The 18724-nt window shown below is 35.9% G+C and overlaps 1 protein-coding gene across 2 annotated transcripts in view; it reads right to left on the bottom strand.

Moving 5' to 3' along the window:
- Positions 1-18724, bottom strand: part of EDIL3 (EGF like repeats and discoidin domains 3) — a gene marked incomplete at both ends in the record, with an annotated part of 432654 nt that overhangs the window by 144944 nt on the left and 268986 nt on the right. For both annotated transcript variants that reach the window (XM_079703476.1, XM_079703477.1), the window contains one exon: positions 9005-9186. In XM_079703476.1, the coding sequence (XP_079559602.1) occupies positions 9005-9186 (182 nt within the window). The remainder of the gene's footprint in view (positions 1-9004; positions 9187-18724) is intronic.

Here is an 18724-nt window from a genome sequence, read left to right as displayed (position 1 = left end):
TACTAAATTCACCTTTAATAATTAAAATGTAAATGGCTTTTTGATGTTTTCATTATACTCTGGTTGCATAGAAAATAAGTATTTCTTCCTTAAAGACTCCTAAGACCCAGCTGAGGATTTAAAAATAAAACATTTAGGGCTTCCCTGGTGGCGCAGTGGTTGAGAGTCCGCCTGCCGGTGCAGGGGACACGGGTTCGAGCTCTGGTCCGGGAGGATCCCACATGCTGCGGAGCGGCTGGGCCCATGAGCCATGGCTGCTGAGCCTGTGTGTCTGGAGCCTGTGCTCCGCAACGGGAGAGGCCACAACAGTGGGAGGCCCGCGTACCACAAAAAAAAAAATAAATAAATAAAAATAAAATAAAATAAAATAAAATAAAATAAAACATTTAAAGCCTGGTCTTCCAGAGATGTGGATATTTTACGACCCTTTTACTGTTTAATTATGACTTAATTATTGAAAGCCTCACGTCATAGGCAAAAATCCTTTGAAAACGATTAAGCATTACTATTTCCAGTTCATGGAGGAATGGGGATTCCACTTAAGGCAGACAACTCATACAGGCAGGTTAATAATAAAATATCACCAAAGTAGCTTAAGTAGTTAGGTCTTAGAATTGTGATGTCTGGATGCCATCCATTACTTTAAAATATCCCACACTGATGTCTCATTTGGAAGAACAATATACTATTCTCCAACATCTTTATTTAATTAAGTTGCTTCTAATAGTGAAAGGGGCACATTCAAGGAGAAGTGTATCTCTCTTGCTAGACTGTGAGCTCCATCAGGGTAGTGATTACTACTTTTTCCCTAAGGATCACCACCATCACAATCCACCTGAGGTGTCTGCTTATTATGTAGTCCCCTGGGTTCCAACTCTGACCTATTAATTCAGGAACTCTAAGGATGGGGACCATATTTAAAAAGCTCTCCAGGGGGCTTCCCTGGTGGCGCAGTGGTTGAGAGTCCGCCTGCCGATGCAGGGGACACGGGTTCATGCCCCGGTCCGGGAAGATCCTACATTCCGCGGAGCGGCTAGGCCCGTGAGCCATGGCCGCTGAGCCTGCACGTCCAGAGCCTGTGCTCCGCAACAGGAGAGGCCACAACAGTGAGAGGTCCATGTACCGCAAAAAAAAAAAAAAAAAAAAAAAAAAAAGCAAAAAAGCTCTCCAGGTAATTTTTATGTAGTTGACATTTGAGAACTACTGCCCCAGCCTAGAGGTGCACATATAAATCTTATAAAATACAATAGCTACTTTATAAAGCTTTAAGAAAATCCAAGACTCCCCCCATACCCACTACCAGTGCCCACCCCGTACCTCCAAAAAATAAATAAATAAAAGGGCACTTCCAAGAGCTTTCAAAGTAAGGATAGTACAGAGGTTAGGAATGGCTTAGCGCTGGCCTCTCACACAAGCTGTCTGTGTTTAAATCCCAACCATGCAACTTACTAGATTAGTCAATTTGGACAATTTATCGTTCTGTGCCTAGATGTCCCTATCTGACTAATGGGTATAAGAACAATACCAATTACATGGAATTATGGATTCAATATGCACCAAGTAGTTGAAACAGCATATAGTGCTAGCTGTTCGATTATTTTCAAGCTAATACATAATAGTATGGATAATGAGACTCAGCTGGATCCAAAGTATAAGTGACTAGAGTAACTTTTTCTGCACTTAAATCTAACCATATTCAGTTAGTTTTAAACAACAACTGAATCCCCCAAATTGAAATGGCTTCCAATTAATTACTGTCTCAATAAACTAAAGCTTTCAGAATCAGGCCAAGTGGCTTGGTACTTGGTCACATTTTCAACACAAGGAGGTTTTCAGTGAGGCCTTGGGGCAGAATAAATTTGTTCAGTGTCTGCAGTGGAAATAAGGGTTTCCTTCAGCTCAGTCCAAATAGTAATCCCACTAGTTCCCAGACGATAAACATAAAGAGACAATCAAACCTTTAGCTCAGACTCTCACTTTTCCCCTTGCTTCTCGGCCTTTCTACCCCACCTAAGGGCTCAGGACAGGCTGCCAGTAGACCTCCTCTGCCCTTGCAGGAGGTGCTGCTTCAGCCCTTTCAGAATGAACTGTTGCATTTGAGGCAGTAGCTGACACGGACTCACAAGCAAAATCTCCCATGGGCAGGTCTCATAAGCACGGTTAACACCTTGGATTGAAGCTGGACCCACAGGCATGGCAGACTCACGTTCACGAGCACGTTTGGTAACATCGGAGAAAAGTTACTAGAAACTCTGAAAGATGATAGGAACTTAGGGTTCTGTCTCCTTTAGTGCTAAGTGCCATAAATTGGGATATATAGCCCAGAGGCTGCCCAGATGGTCACGTGAAGATATTTGAAGAGGGAACCAGAGTAAGTTTGCCATGAAGGTGATCAAGGTAGATTGGAAAACCAGAGATATTAAACTTTGAATGTTTTGTTTTTTCCATGACAGAGAGTTATTTTCAATCAATTCAGATGATCTCCATTTCAATCTACCAGTATCATAAACTAAAAAAAAAAAAAAAATCACTCTGGTAATACTCATGAGACATTGGGAACTAAACGAACCACAAGACATTTAAAATCTCAACCTTTGTAAATACAGAAGATAAGTTGGAAATGTTTTCCTCATGGCCAAAATGTATAGCAAGTACGTATAATGAAAAAGTCTTTTATATATGAGTGTTTTACTGAATTATCTACTAACAGTTTAATAGATGCTAAAAATTGTGTTAAAACAACTCCCTGTAATCTTCATATTCTATATTTTATAAATAATACTAATACATTTAGTTGGGATTTTTTTGACATTTTTGTAAGGGCAAAAATGACATAGTGTAAGCTTGGGAAATACTAGTACTTCAAATGTTTCTCTATGGTAAATTAATCTTAGAGAGAGACTAAGAGAGACATTAAAATATGATTATTTTAACAACGGTAATGTCTAAAGTTTCAAACTCTGGTGGTGTGATTATAATAACAAACTTATAAAAATTTTGCAAGAAGTTAAAATAGACGTTTTTTTTCTTTAACATTTCTGGAACAAAACATAACCAGGATAGGAGAAGATGAAAATTTTGGTGTTTGGCACTCCGGGTTTAATTAGCAGACTTCCTGGCAAACACCTTACAAATATTACCCACGCTCATATAACGTTGCATATAAAAGTGGTTTGCAGTGGTTACGGAGGAAAGTATGGGCCACTGGAATTACAGAAAGCTTGATTCCTCTGTTGCCCAGATGCGTGAGGAATTCCTTATATTGTGGAGAGTTGTAGCTCATATGGCACCAATGGGATCATGTTTAGAGGGCACAATTCACATGTAAGTATACAACAGCTGAACATAGAGATGAGCTAAGTTGTTTGGACATTCTCAGTACCACTCAGTGCAGTATGATTACCACGTGAAAACAACCACTATCTCTCTCCCATCTATTTTGTTCAATAATCTCTTTTCTTCTATCAATTATCTGCATCTATCCAACACAGTTTTTTTTTTTTATTCAAGGTGCTATGGAAATAGACTTAAATCAGGTGTAATACTAACTCTCAAGTGATATAGGAGAAAGGTAAACAAAGACCCTTTTATGTTAAGTATATTAGCTGCTATGATTGAAATATATAGTTGGCAGAGTGGGAAAAAAGGACAGTGTAGGCACTTATGGCTTTGGAGATAAACAGCAGGAATTTCAGGAATCACTTTATAGAAAAGGCAATAAAGGAGCTGAATCTAAAGAAGGTTGGTAGATGGTCAATAGAAAAACCATGAAGTGTATGTGCCTAACCACAACAGCAGCAACCAGCCAGGTGAAGTTGAGCAACAGCAAGGAATCCAGGTCAGTGAGGTCTTGGGTGCTGAAAGAGAGGAAGCAGCTTAGAGGAAAGAGAAGAGATTCCCAATGCAGCTTCTTTTATATTAGAGAACAATTGCTATCTGGTTAGTCATCTATTCCATAGCTCAGAGAACCTGGAGTTAAGACCCAAAACACATCCATTAAAGCAAATAAGCAAGCAATATGCACTAGTATTAGTATAAATGTAATTAGAGACTAACTATATTTATTGTCAATATTATATATTGATAATATATTTATTATCAATATATTTATTTATCAATAAATATATTGATAAATATATTATATCAATATATTTCAGTAAAGATGCATCATGTCATTTTTAGTTAATGCTAAGTGCCTTTTTGTTTTTAAACATTAAAAAGTAACATTTTTTAAAAGCATACACAACTATGTGTGGAAGCTCACTTCTAATAAACAACTTAAAGGAAAATAGTAATTTTCCATACAAAATTACTATTTTAAACAAAGATGATTAGAAGCAATATATTAATGTCTAGGTGTAATTAACCTTAGAGAGATGTTTAGTATGAATGGGAGTGTATCTGAGAATGCAGCTTTTTTCATGAAAAAACAGGCTAAGACATATTCTACTTGAATGAAGAAGTAGTAAAGACAGATTTGATTCTGTGCAATTCAGGTTCTGTAACTAGAAGACAACCTGGAAAAAAAAATCAACTTTTGAATTTTATGATTTTAAAAACGGTTTTTGTGTTTCAAGGAGCTCCAGGTGCCTATAAGTACCAAAAAAGTCTTCAAACATATTATATATAGGCTTTTGAAATGAAATACATGATTACTCTATTTTCTGCAGCATTTTAAATACCTAGTTCACAAAGTTTAAAAAATCCCACCACATATGGAATTTATATTCCAGAAATGTGAACTTGTAACATAACTTGTGCTCACATAAGTCTCTTTTGGGTCCATGTATTCTACACTAACTATTATTTTGTTTAAATGCAAAAGTCAGATGGTCTTGCTTTTGGGTATTTAAACTTTTCTAACAAAGAAGAATCTAATAGCCATTTAAGAACACTAACTGTTGAAAATACTTAACGACTTTATGACTAATGAATAATGACTACTTAGGAATTGCTGCTAAAGGGGGGACGCACTTCTGACTAGGATATACAACATGGTTCTGCCTCCCTCTAGTTTACAGACTTTTTGCGGGTCACATAATTCCTACTATTCTTCCTCATTTTTCTTCACTGTCGTTTCCTCTCTTTCCACCCATGCAGTTATCACTACTTGCAGTTCCAACAACAAAGTGCTCAGATCATCAAGCAAAAGTGTTTTTTGCATTTTATTTATTTATTTTTAATGTATCTCAGGCAGTACAAAACCAGGCTTTATGAGCTGATGAGCCCTGTTTTTACAGTGCAGTCTGAGGCTGACCTGCAATAAATAGGTCTGTGGGACAATCCAGAAGTTTTTATTTTTATCCAGTGACCTATGTGATTCCTAGGCACATTAAAGTTTGAGAAATAACTAATCCCCCTCACCGCCCACTAAACTCTGTGGGATATAGAAAAGGAACATATTAAGTTCATATTCACATTTTCTAAAAGGGTAATGAATTATTTAAAATAGAAAGATCTAGATCTATTTTTCTGTGATAAAATACTAACACTGAAACAACTACTGGTAAATTAACTTTCAAAGGAAGATTATGGCTTTTCCTTAATATACCCATCAAATAGATCAGCATATAATAATATATCTATGTAATATATAGTGTAATGGGAATTTCTCTCCTTTCATATTCTATAAATATGCCAAGCTAGTTTTTAGTTTAACAAAAGCTCTATTAAAAATAGACTGTTTGGATATAATAAAATATTATGGTTCAAATAGAATGGTTAGCAGATGATGTAAGACCAGGCTACACATGTTATACTATTATGTTTACTTACTTTTCTATATTCTAGATTGAAAGCATTGTGAAGGCAAATACTATCTTTTTTCTAGTGCCCAGTAGAGAACAGACCACAGGGTAGACATTCATTTAGTAAATGTTTGTTGAATGGATGAATAAATAAATGCCTGGAAATCCAATGTATATGCATCCCAGAAAGAACATATACAAATAAAATCACCTTGGAAATTTAAAAAAACCAAACAAACAATAAATGAAAACTACTTGTAGCTATAAAAAAAAGAAGAGAAAAATAACAGGAATAGAAAATATTTATCTTTTAAAATGAATAATAAATAATCATCCTGGCTTATCTGATTCAGTGAGCAAAGTTCCCAGAAGGTTTAGATAAGCTTTTAATTTTTATATATTACAAGGCATATTTCCATAATTGTGCAAAGTTGTTATTTCTGACATATCAGTCAAAAGGGAAATTGATATTCCAGGGTGCTAATGACCCAGTTAGTGTTGAAGGTTATTAATTACTTGGAAAAAAATCTGGGTGAGGAAATAAAGGTCAGAAAAACTTGAAAAAAAATAGGAAAAAAACCTCCCTTTTTGTTTAACTGAATTTACTGTACTAACCCCTTAAATTCAGAACTAATTATGAATATTGTGGTACTATCCATAATTGCATGCTGAGTGTGTAAATTTAAAAATGGCCATTTCAATTTTCATTTCATCAAGACAAGGAAGAAAATGAAATTGAATACTAATTAGGGCATGTGTCTCATACACCTGAAAGATTAGGGGAATACTGTGCTCATTATAAGTGAGTTTAAGTAAAGTACTCAAATGTTTCATTTGAAGGACTGAATATAAATAAAAGAATTAAATGATAAGGGAAATTACTAATGCTCAAACAAAGAATATTTGGTACATAATTAGACTTCCCAGAGCCTCCTAGATACAGTTTTCCTTTAAGAAAGGGATACACGTTTTCTTTTTAGAAAAATAACTTAGAAAATAAGATGTTATTAGAGAATATAATAACATAATACTCTGAACACAATCATGAAGTACGTATTGAATAACAATGGTGAGTTTTCAGTTTTCCTCCCATCATATGCAAGATTTCCTCATCTAATATAAACCCTTTTATTTTACTTTTACTTGTTTTTCTCTAAGAGTTCATTATCATCTTCACACCAAAAGAAAAATAATAATAACCACAGTAATAATAGTTAAAGACTGTCCTTAAAAGAAGTATTTAATTATTCTACTTAGGTTGATAAAGTTATATTTAATCTAAGTTCCTCTAAGAGTCTACCACTGTCCTGTTTCACTGAGGTTATTTCTACCTATAATCACTGGGATAAAGAACTTAAAATTCATTCACACTCTGAAAGACTTCTGCATAGTGTTAAGTAGGCAATAAACTGTGACAAAATAAATGAAAAATCAGGATATAAAACAATCATAAGGTGTTTCTCAGAGAAAAAAACTGCCAAAGTGTGTTATTTATGGTTTATTGAAATAGGAAATCACTGACGCTCACAAACAATTTGTCAAATAGAAACCCTGATGCAAACTTGTGACATCATCTCTCAATTGCTCTACAATTTCTGCTATGAATCATAATTTCTAAAGTTTTATCATGACCTCAATCCTATAAATACATTTCATAAGGTCAACTTAAAGAATGATCTCTGGAATGATTTTTAGCAAATAGAATACAAGCATTTTTTGTCGTTTTGTGTTTATTTAAAACTTAACTGTAACTTCATTAGTCTACGATCAAAACTGTACAAAGGTGCCATTTCCACTCTCTGGAATTTTCTTTGTGCATGTGGCTGTAGATTAGAAAAATCATGTGCAACTTAAGAAGGAATTTCTGCAAATGCATGCAAATTAAATTCATAAAACAAAACAAGAATATCAGGCAACCACATGGAGCCATATAGATAAAAGAAATGTATATAAGATATGTAAAAATTCATAAGAAATCTGAGCAAAGATATATCTGAAGGAGCTTTTGGCCCTGTTTTGAAAGTACTACAGAAATCATACTACTTGGCCGTAAATCAATTTCCCTTTCTATTAACTGCCTATAAAGCAGTCTCTATCTTCTGCTATAACATCACATCATGGATTCCTATCTTAAACATTACCTCGGACTCAAACTATGTAGTCAACAGATAAAACAGATCAGCTACCTAAACAAATCAAAATTCTCTAATAACTCCCTATTCCAATGGAATAAAGCCAAAACCTTTTGGTATTCATAAACCCTACGGCGTGCTGAACTCGCACACTAAATCTGAACGCATTCCTCTAGCAACCTAAACACAAGTCATGATTTTCTACATGGCGTTGCCCAGATTCTCACCTAGCATCCTGGATCATGCTGTTCCCTCGATATCTGGTCTCTACTGAAAGCCATCTTCCAAGGCCTATCTTAAAAGCTATCTTCCAGTGAGGCTTTCTCCTGATAATTAATTACTTCCTCCTCTGACCCCAGTGTATACTGGATTTTCCCTCTCTTCAGCACACATCAATGACTTATTAGATGTTGTTAACATGCTCCCCACCAACAGAGGTATAATCTTTCACAGAAATCATGGTTTGATTACCTTTTCTGTCTCCAAATAGGTAGTTTCCTGTCTCACTTCAGCTAAGGGCTCAAAAAGTATTTAAGTAGATAAAATATAAGAGGCAGGCATTAGTACCCTCCATCACATCTTTGGGAAATCACTTAGTCTCTTGGTATGGCACTGTTTTCTCATGTCTTAAAAAAAATAGCTGACTGATGCTAATAAATAATAGAGTATGAATTGAAACACACTCAGCTAGTGAAAGAGGGTGTTAAGACATTTGAGTTATTATCACAATCCATTGCATATTCTGTATTTGCACATATGGAACTACTTAAGACAGAGAAGGAAAAGACACAATTTTTATACTCTTGAAGTATCAAAAGTTGCTACTAAATGTTAACACAGTACTAAGGAACACATGGCATATGTAAAAACCTCCCTCTTTGATATGTACCTTAAGATTGTGATATAACCCAAGAATTTAAACATTTTTAACCCCCTTAACACACTTTCCAATGGAATGTGCATGTTTCCCACAGTTTCAGAGTTTACAGTCCATTTGGACTCTAGCTAAATCATCCTTTCCTCTGTGACCATGAAGAAAAGTCACACTTTGGACCCTCACTATCTTCTTTGTGAAATGACTCTGGTCATTCCCTGCCAGTAACCTTGTTCCATCCCATCTGTTACCTGAATCCATGGCCATCTGTCATTTTCTGCAGCTGTCCAGGCATTTATAAGCCCCTTCTTATTAAGACGTGCATAGTAGGGATACCATTTCTGGAGTCCAAAAAGAGCTCGGTGGGTAGATGAAGCCGTGATTTGCTGATTTGAAATGATTCCACCTTCAATTCCCAATGGGCCTGAGCATTCTGGGAACAAATGAGGGAAAAAAATTGAATGTATTAGAAATAATCCATATCAAAATATGGCTGTTAGATTTGATGGGAGATATTTTTAAAGTGATTTCAACATGGACCATCATGCCATTCAAGCCCCTCGGAATTGACAGATTTGTTACTGATCACTACATGAAGGAAATAATTCTTGCTCTCATGCCACTCTCTTCTTCCTTTGCTTTGAATGTGGCACCTGAACAGACATGTCCCTTCTGCACTGCGATTCTGCGTTATGTACTGTTATCCTTTGCTGATCAATTAAGAAAAGTGTAATGTCCTTAAAAGGTCTCTCTCATATTTTATATTCCCATTAGCATGCCCCACAAATCATAATTCCTCAATAAATATCTGTTGATCCATTATTTCTTGACTAGCCTACGTCTGAGGTTTGTATCAAAATCATTTTCATACTGACTTAGCATTTCTCACTTCTATAAATTTTTTAAGTTAAATTTTTATAACCACTGTCAGTTATGTTTCCACAAAAAGGGCAATGTGTAACTCTGTCAACATTTAAAATTATTATAATAATAACTTGTGATATAAGTAACAGGAAATATGTAGACAAATTATTTTTATAGAGTAAGCAGGTAAGCACTCAGACATTATATAGAGCAGTATAAATAACACTCAGTAAATCAAGATATTAAAATATTTATATTTTGAAATCCACAACTCTACCAATTGGGATTCTACACAGACATTTTAGCTTTTTTCTTTTATTGTTCTTTAAATTTGCAACTTGGAAATTCAAGATAAATTTCCTAATAAAAATTTTAAATACTAAGATTAAAGCATAATATACTCAAATAATATGTTCTCAGATACCAAATGTGTTTAGATTTTAAGATTAGAAATGAAGATAAATCAATCTAAAAATTATATATGTACCATATATCGTATACATTCGAATTTCTTAATTATTTCCTAAAATTTCACCAGAAAGTACATTTATTGTGAATTCAGTTTTGAAAATTCAGAAAAAATAATATGATATAATGAAAAGTAATACCTAGTTTTCTTAATTTCATTAACATTTCATATACTACATTAAACTTACTGCAAAATTAGATTTGTAAAATAAATATGATAATTCTATTATAAAATACACTATAATAACATACTAGAATTCCTGAAAATATGAAAGAAGCATACTGCTGTTATTAAATGTTAGTGTATATAAGTCAACTTGATCAGTGATTGCTACCAAGCATATTTTAGATTTTAATTACTATTGAAGTCTAATGATTGTCAGTAATTAAATGTTTACACTCAGATTGAGATTGCAAATATGAAAGGAAGAACTTTACCATTGGACTATAATATTTTAAAAAGTTACTAAGATTTTTCTCACTGGTAACCATTTTTTTCACTAGGTGTAAACATGTTTCTTTTTTCTATTCCAAGCTCAGATAATAAGTAGTTATAAGCACATTACTTACTAACATTTCCCCAATGAATTTAGAACCTTTAACACTTTTTATAAAAACAAAAATGTGTGGATAAGTAATCATCTTAATCAGTTGTTATTAGTAAAGATGACATTAATACAGCAAAAATTGCATCTCTGTGATTGACAGTTGACAAATCATTCACTTGATAAGTTAAATTTAGGTAGTAAGATCTTTTCTAAAGAATTGTATCTAGAACTCTTTAGCACTTTATAAAGGTGCACTATATCACTTTGAAGTCATTAAATTAAGAAGCCATTCGTTTTTAGAATAGCAGTATTAGAAGCCACCAATAATAATCTGATTTTCACATTCCTAAAAAATTAATGTTGAAAACTCAAATGTTGAGTCTTTGGCCTCTTGCTTTGCTTTGCATTTCAAATTTCAAGATCTTTACAGATTTCATAAAAGCACTAAGAAACTTTCATGATGCTCTTTGATTTTAAGCAACTGCAGGAGCCTGGCTTTTTAAGAATATTGCCATTAAAAAGAGTCTCAAGGATGCCTGTCCTTGATTTGTACAATGTTTGGATGGAAAAATGCAGCAGGCAGGGAGGCCATTTATTGTAGGCCAGTCAGTGGCATGGCAGAGTTAGAGAGCCAGCTTTGATTAATTAAACTGCTTAGCCTTAGAAAGAACTGTGTACCATTTAGTTGCTTACTTCTAAAAACCTTCTGCTGAATTGGATACCTTCACCAAATTTGTAACCATTTTAAACAAAATTAGACCTCAAACTACACTATTCAGTATGTCTACTTTGTCAGCATTCTTAACCTACCAACCTCCCCTTATTAGCTACTATATCAACAAACACAGTGGCTGTGAACAGTTGCATTATCATATAGGCCAAACACCAATGAGCAATGTAAAAAATATATTTGCAATTTTTTACTCCGCCATAAGGCTCCCAATCTTTGTCATGCCCTCAACAGTCATTCATTCAAATAAAATATAATTTAAAAAAATTTGACATGTTATACTTATATAGGGCTTCACAGCTTACAAAATATTTTCACATGAGCTATCTCATTGTTGTGATGTCAAACTGATGAATATTTCTTTTCTCAGTCCTCAATTCCACAATTTTTTTTTTAAATAAAGTTTTGTAACATTCACTTACATACCATACTTTACGTTGCTGATCACTAAAGCCCAGCAGAGGGAACATGACTCTGGGGGGTTCTTGACCAAAGCATGAGTCTGTGAGGTATCAGTTTAATTCCTTAAAAATTGAGTGGTCCTCAATTTTTCTCATTTTAAAAATTGTGGTTATGGTGACCCCTAATTCACCAGCTGTGAGGTACGGAAAGGTAAACAGTGCTTTGCCTTTGTGACTATAAATTGTGAATAATGAGCTTGGTTCTACAAGTCCACTTGCATTTCTCTCTTTAGAGATGAGGTGATCCTGGCCTTTTAGCTCCTGTGGAGAAGGCACCAGATCTTACACTGCTGCATGCTTAGATGCTCACAGTGGCTTGGCTTGTACACAAGAAGAGCTCAATAAATAAGTGCTGAATATTGGTATTGGGTTGTTTTTTTTTTTCCCTAAACAGCAAACTAATAAGCAAATCCAACTCTTACATTTTATTTCACACTGGAAAGTTGTCACAACACTAGCTTTTCTTCACTCATCATTTGGACCACAGTCAAATGGATGTCATCATAATAAAAGGTCCAAAATCTAATTTCCTTTTGCCTGTGCCATCCATTTCCCCAATGTCCTATTAAATGCAACAATTAAAAACTAATGAAGGAGTTGCAATTCAGAATGCAAATGATTATACACCTAAGATTAAGTGACCTTAAGCAGCAAACAATAAGATGCTTAAAAGAAAGATAATATGGAGATATACACTGCTATCGCTATCCATAAGTGAGGGAAGGATATGAAATAATACTTGAAAAACAATATTAGATGAGCATTCTGAAGTTTGAAAAATGCATCCACATATGTTTCCTCACATAATCAAAATAATATTTCAAGGAAAAAAGATTATCACACCTATTTCATAAATGAGGAAACCTTTGAGGAGGGAAGTTAAACTCATAAAAGATGAGTCTAGAATTTAAGCCAAATGCTCTGTGCACAAATAGAAAATAATGTCAATTGATAGAATGAAGAGTTCAGTAATTCTTTAAAAGTTGATTCTGAATTTCTTTTTCTTCTGTGTTTTTATATGGGGATGTGTGTATAAACATACTAGGATAGAAGATAGGAAAATTAACATGAAGGAAACGTGTAGAATATTACTAGTGGTACTTAGGATATGACAGAGCTTTCACAAATTGGGATACCTTAAAATAGTAGACAACAGTCTGTGGCAGTGAGTCACAGAAGTAAATATTGAGGTATTATGGTGGTCTGTGTCCCTTTACAGGTGTTAAAAAATTGACCTACTACCATTATTGGCCTATATACTGCTTATCTAATATGGATAGGTTTATTCAGTCTTGACTAATTTATTGACCTCTTACTACATGCCCATCTATTCATCAATATATCCATCCATCCATCCATTCTCTATTCATTAAATTCAGTTTTGAAAAATGCATATTCATTAAAGGCCTACTATATACCAAGCACTTTTCCAGGCAGTGGAGATACAGGGATGAACAAGGCAGAAAAAGTCTCAGCTCTCAGAGTTCATATTCTAGTGGAGAGACAAACTATACACAAACACTTAAATAAACCATAAAGTGATAAGTGAAAGAAAAAAAAAAGGGTGAACCAGGTGGGAGTATGAGATGATCAGAGATGGCCTTTCTGAGAGGTGACATAAATCTGATCTCTGAGTGAGAAACAGAAGTCAGCTACTGAACTAGATTTACTGCACTGGTTTTCTGAAGGAAACATTTTAATATAATAGAGTAGAGGCTGTGATGTTGGATGCACAGGATTCCCTGGGAGAATGGGAGAGGGAATTATAAGCCAGCTTGGGCTTCAGGGAAAGACTTCCTGGAATAGAGTAGGGATTAACATAGTGAAGAAGAAAGGGAGGGCAGACAGAGAGATAGGAAACAGCCTGGTATGATTAGGGACATAGAGGCAGATCAGTATTACTAGACCAAGATGGGCTGGTCAGAGGATAGTCAACGATGGGATGAAGAAGCAGAGATAGCCTAGATTATTTTGCTGAGAAAAAATTGATTCTATTAGTGATGGGGAGCTTTTGAAGGATTCTAACTATGGTGATATTGTCACTTAATATAAATGACTTAAGAGGGGACAAAACTATGGCCAAATAGCAAGCTACTACCATGGTCCAGGTGAAAAATGATGCAGGTCTGAAAGAGAAATGGAAAAGAAGAAGAGTTCAAAGCATACTTAGAAGTTAAAATTGAGCAGAGCTAGTATGAATTAGATGTAGAATGGAAGAGAGAAATGGAGTATCTTCCAGGGTGACAGATAGTAAATAGCAGATAGCAGCTCCCAGTTAAGGGATTGGCCATGTCTCACAAATAACACCTTTGAATCTAATTCCTTCCTTAAAATTTTCTCAAAAATTATTCTCGCTAGTGGATTGCATTTGAGGGGACCTGTTTTAGTCTCACCTGCTATTACCATGCAGAACCCTATGGGCTACCTTCACATCAACCAGGCTGCAGGGACAGGATTGAAAATTGAAAACCTGCCTCTAAGCTGAGGCCACACCCAGAACTTCCTTGCCCCATGGCTCATCCATGTGTGTACATCTGCTGTCCCACAAAATGGGGAGCCCCTTTGTAGACAGGGATTATGTCCCACATAGTATCCAGCAGCAAGCCTCATTCTTAGCAGACAATTAATCTTCAAATAAATATAAAAGGTAAATAAACAGTAAAAATTACAGCTAACATTGTAACATTTTATTTGTGTAATTTATTTTAAAATTAAAAAATTATTTCACTTAGTCTCTCAAGAGTACACAGATACTGAAGCCTTTAGACATGGTTTACATGCTGAGTAAAGAGGGAACGCATTTCTTCCAGAAGAAAAAAAAAATGGACTTGCAGTCAAATGGGTTACTTCTCTTTCAACTAGTTGCCACAAAGCAACCAGGTATTTCTGAAATTGTCCACCGTTACCCTTAGAGTGGGACCAGTGGCAATTTGATCACTGTCAAATATGGCAGTAGGACATGGTGGTCTACATTTCCTGACCATAAGAGCTGTGTTTATGTATCTTTGGTATTGTGCTTGCTTTTGCCAGATTCAACAATAATCCTAAATTAATGAGTCCAACCAACAACGATTACCAAAGGCTTTTAGGTGTCATTTACATAATCAGTTAAATAACTGCTTTGCCTGAATTGTCTGAGTGGCCTGGAAATGCCTCTGACCTGAGGCCCTGCTGTTCAGATGAACTGAGCAAGTGAGTGATGTCACCTGGAAGGCTGAGCAAGAGCAACTGGGCCAGCTGGGGCCAAGCCTCACATGCTGTCCCCAGAGTGACTTCTCTGCCTTTGCCAAGTTCACACGCAAATAAAATAGCTTCAAAGTGAAGTTCTTCTCACTCTGCAAATTCATTTTCTGGATCGTGGCAAAGAATGGCGTCTGCATTTTATTGATCTTTCAGCTGACAAGGAAGCAGTGCCTCAAGATGTCTCACATCTTGTTCCTGAGTGTGCTGATTAAGCCTTTCAAAGAAGGGAGATGCTTGGCTGAATCTGTAACAGGAATGTACTGCTTTCATTCGCTCTATCTCAGTATCCAGACATCTTCAGAATGAAAGGATTTCAAATTAAAGCCATGTAAGAAACAAATCTTTAAACATCTCCAGTCTTCTCTTTCTCTGGGCATCTCATCTTACAGGAGTGTGAGACCTCTGCTGTGCTTAGCATAGCACGATAATTGTGCTGAACAGGAGCACTGGCGAAGGAATTACTGATGACCTCCAATACTGCAGAAGTGAATGCTGATTCAAGCAGAAACTTCCCTCTGTGCCACTTGGACCATGGCCTTTCTTTTATTCCTAGTGTTTGTTCTACTTTAGAGTTGTCTTGATACTAGGTTCTAAATTGGTGAGGGAGAGATCAAGGCCACCATTCCTCACACTGCAGCTCAGAGGTTAACAGGAGCCCTGAAGATTTTTTGCTTGTGAGTCTTGTCACTTAAGTTCCCCCCGCCCCACCACACACACACACACACACACACACACACGCACACACACACACACACTTGCTGATTTCTCTCAGGCTATCATTTTGCTGGTGTTGTGGACTGGTGTCAGAGGAAAGAGGACAAGGGATAGAACGACGACAGGAAGTATAAGAAAGGCTGACTGGGCTTCCCTGGTGGTTGAGAATCTGCCTGCCAATGCAGGGGATACGGGTTCGAGCCCTGGTCTGGGAAGATCTCACATGCCGCGGAGCAACTCAGCCCGTGAGCCACAACTACTGAGCCTGCGCGTCTGGAGCCTGTGCTCTGCAACAAGAGAGGCCGCGAGAGTGAGAGGCCCACGCACCACGATGAAGAGTGGCCCCCACTCGACGCAACTAGAGAAAGCCCTCGCACAGAAACGAAGACCCAACACAGCCTAAATAAATAAATAAATAAATAAATAAATAAATAAATAAATAAATAAATAAATAAATAAATAAATACATTTATGAAGGGAAAAAAAAAAAAGAAAGGCTGATCTCAGGAATAGGGTTTGGATGCACTGGTTTGGTGGTAGGAGACCAGGGAGGTGGGAAGGAGCTCCCTGCACATGGTGTGAGAATGTGAAAGTGGACACGCACAGCACAGCCTTCCCTTCACTCACAAACCCCTGAAGAGCACCCCGGGGGTCAGCCAGCCACTCCCCATTGCACTGGAAGTGATCACCTTAAAAGGACTTAAAGCGAAAATCCCATTTGGTGATGTTTGTTTCTCTCCACACTTAGAGAATGCTGCTTTGTGTCAAGACATAGATTTCACACATGGCCACAGTAACATTGCTTAGGGAAACCAGTAGCTGAAAAATCATCAAAATGTTTTCCAAAAATTAGTTAAGCATATTTGGAATTCACATAAAATGAATGTGTAACTTGGAGAAAACTCTATTTCTTTGCATCAGATGGGCTGCTTACCCTTGATAAATGCTAATTTTCTTCACAATCTTGAAGATTGATTCTGTGATACGTGGCCACTAAAGAATTTTCCCCATTCTATTAAGAACTGTATTATTTTCAATATTGAGAAGCTCAGAGGTGCCCGAGATAAATGATGAGGAACAACTATTTGTGCATATTTTTTCTCTTAGATAATAAACTTCTTAAAGGTAGAAACCAAGCCTTTTGCATTAGTTATGTTTCCAAAGCACTTAGCACAGTGTCTTACAATTGGCAGTTCTCAATATTGTGGGTTAACATAAATTAAAACAAATCATTGTTGTTTTGGAATTACTTCTCTTCCTTTCTTGAAACTGAATTAATCTTCTGAATGTAGATATTATCACTCTAAGGATTCTACATACTGGGTGGGTGTTAAAATCAGAAATTCTTTCTTGGTATGCTGGAACACTTGAAATATATAAGAAGTAGCTCTTGGAGGTAGGGGAAGTATCTGGAATGAAAACCAGCCTTCATAAAGTTACAAATTCAATTCTCAGCCATCTAGCTATTTTCCTGTAAAATGTGGTTATGCTTTTCTTCACACTGTATTATCTCAAGTCAATTATGATATACTATCAGTTTAAATTGTTTTAAATTCCAGAAAAAATTAAACTCATGAATAATCTAAATTTGAATAGGAAACTGTCCATTAATATTTCCCCAATCTAATTTTTGAGCACATTGATGCAGAATGATAGTGTTACTTAAATAGCAGGGCCAATGGATTCTAGTATTCAAAGGCCAAAATTTGTATTGAGATAATTCACAAAGGTCAATCAAATCTAATATTATCATCCTGTCACAGCTAACAGCATTGCCATAAGACTATCAAAGAGCACATTTTAGTTTGTTTAAGATATATTCTTTCAAAAGAGAAAAGCATACGGGCTTTTCAAGCACTGAATGTACTTTTGCAGCCAGGCAAGATTTCAGTAACTTGTACTCAGGCTTCCACTTACACTACACAATTCATCTTCTACCAACTATGAAGATAACAACATGGTTTGATGAACCATTTGTCTGTAGAGTCAAAAGCCTGCAATTCAAAAACCTGAAGATGTATACCTATTCTTGCCTTCCGACAAAACATACATCTGCACAGGAAAGAGCTAAAAAGGGGTATAATGCCGAGGTAAATGCTAAAGGTGGGATGCAGTTGTTCCAAGAAACATGAGTCGAATAACCATGTAAATATCCAAACACTGCTATGCAGAAGGCACTTTTCCACACTTATAAGTTATTTACATCTTTTAAGTGTCTTTGGTAAATGCATATAAGGATAAGTACCGCAAGGTGTTGCCTCTGATGTTTTATTATAGCAATATGATTGGCATGTCAAACAGACTTTTATTTGAGAGATAAATCACTGTCCCATATCCAGTTATCAGCTATCTGGTCATTTTTTTTCCTGTACAATGCAGCTTTGCTTTTCTTCACGCTGGATATTATCTCAGGTCAAGTATGAAGTCTCAGTGTTCCAGAGGTCAAAAGCAACTAAGCAAGAAGAGGATAAACAGGAAGCCATTGCAGATGGCAGGTACAGCATAATGAGCCCTCTGTAATGCTAGCATAATTTGGAAAGTTGGTGGAACAAAGGATGGAGGGCAAAATGGAGCCTGGAAGTACACAGTAGATGATCTGATTATTTGAATTCTAGAGATGTCTACATGTACATTCACTGCTAAAAACATAAAGAAGCATTTGTCATAGAGAAAATAAGTACACAATAATCATAGAATCAGAGAACTGTTAGTGTTGGAAAAGGGAACTAAAAGTTCTCGCAAGTAATTTTTTTAAGTCTGCTCTCAATGTCACAACCTCAGCTCCATTATTTTTCCTCCTTCCAAACTAAATAAAAAAGTAAATCATTTGTCAGCATTTCTAGTAGAGAACTGAGACAGAAGATGAATTCTTGATGATAATGCATTTACTAATCGAACAATCCTAGAGAAGAAAGTATCACAAATGCTTTGCATATAGTATTT

The sequence above is a fragment of the Hyperoodon ampullatus genome, assembly GCF_949752795.1.
Source record: "Hyperoodon ampullatus genome assembly, chromosome: 4".
Classification (NCBI taxonomy): Eukaryota; Metazoa; Chordata; class Mammalia; order Artiodactyla; family Ziphiidae; genus Hyperoodon; species Hyperoodon ampullatus.
The sequence above is the reverse complement of the archived record's forward strand: the minus strand, read 5'-3'. Positions and strand labels throughout refer to the sequence as shown.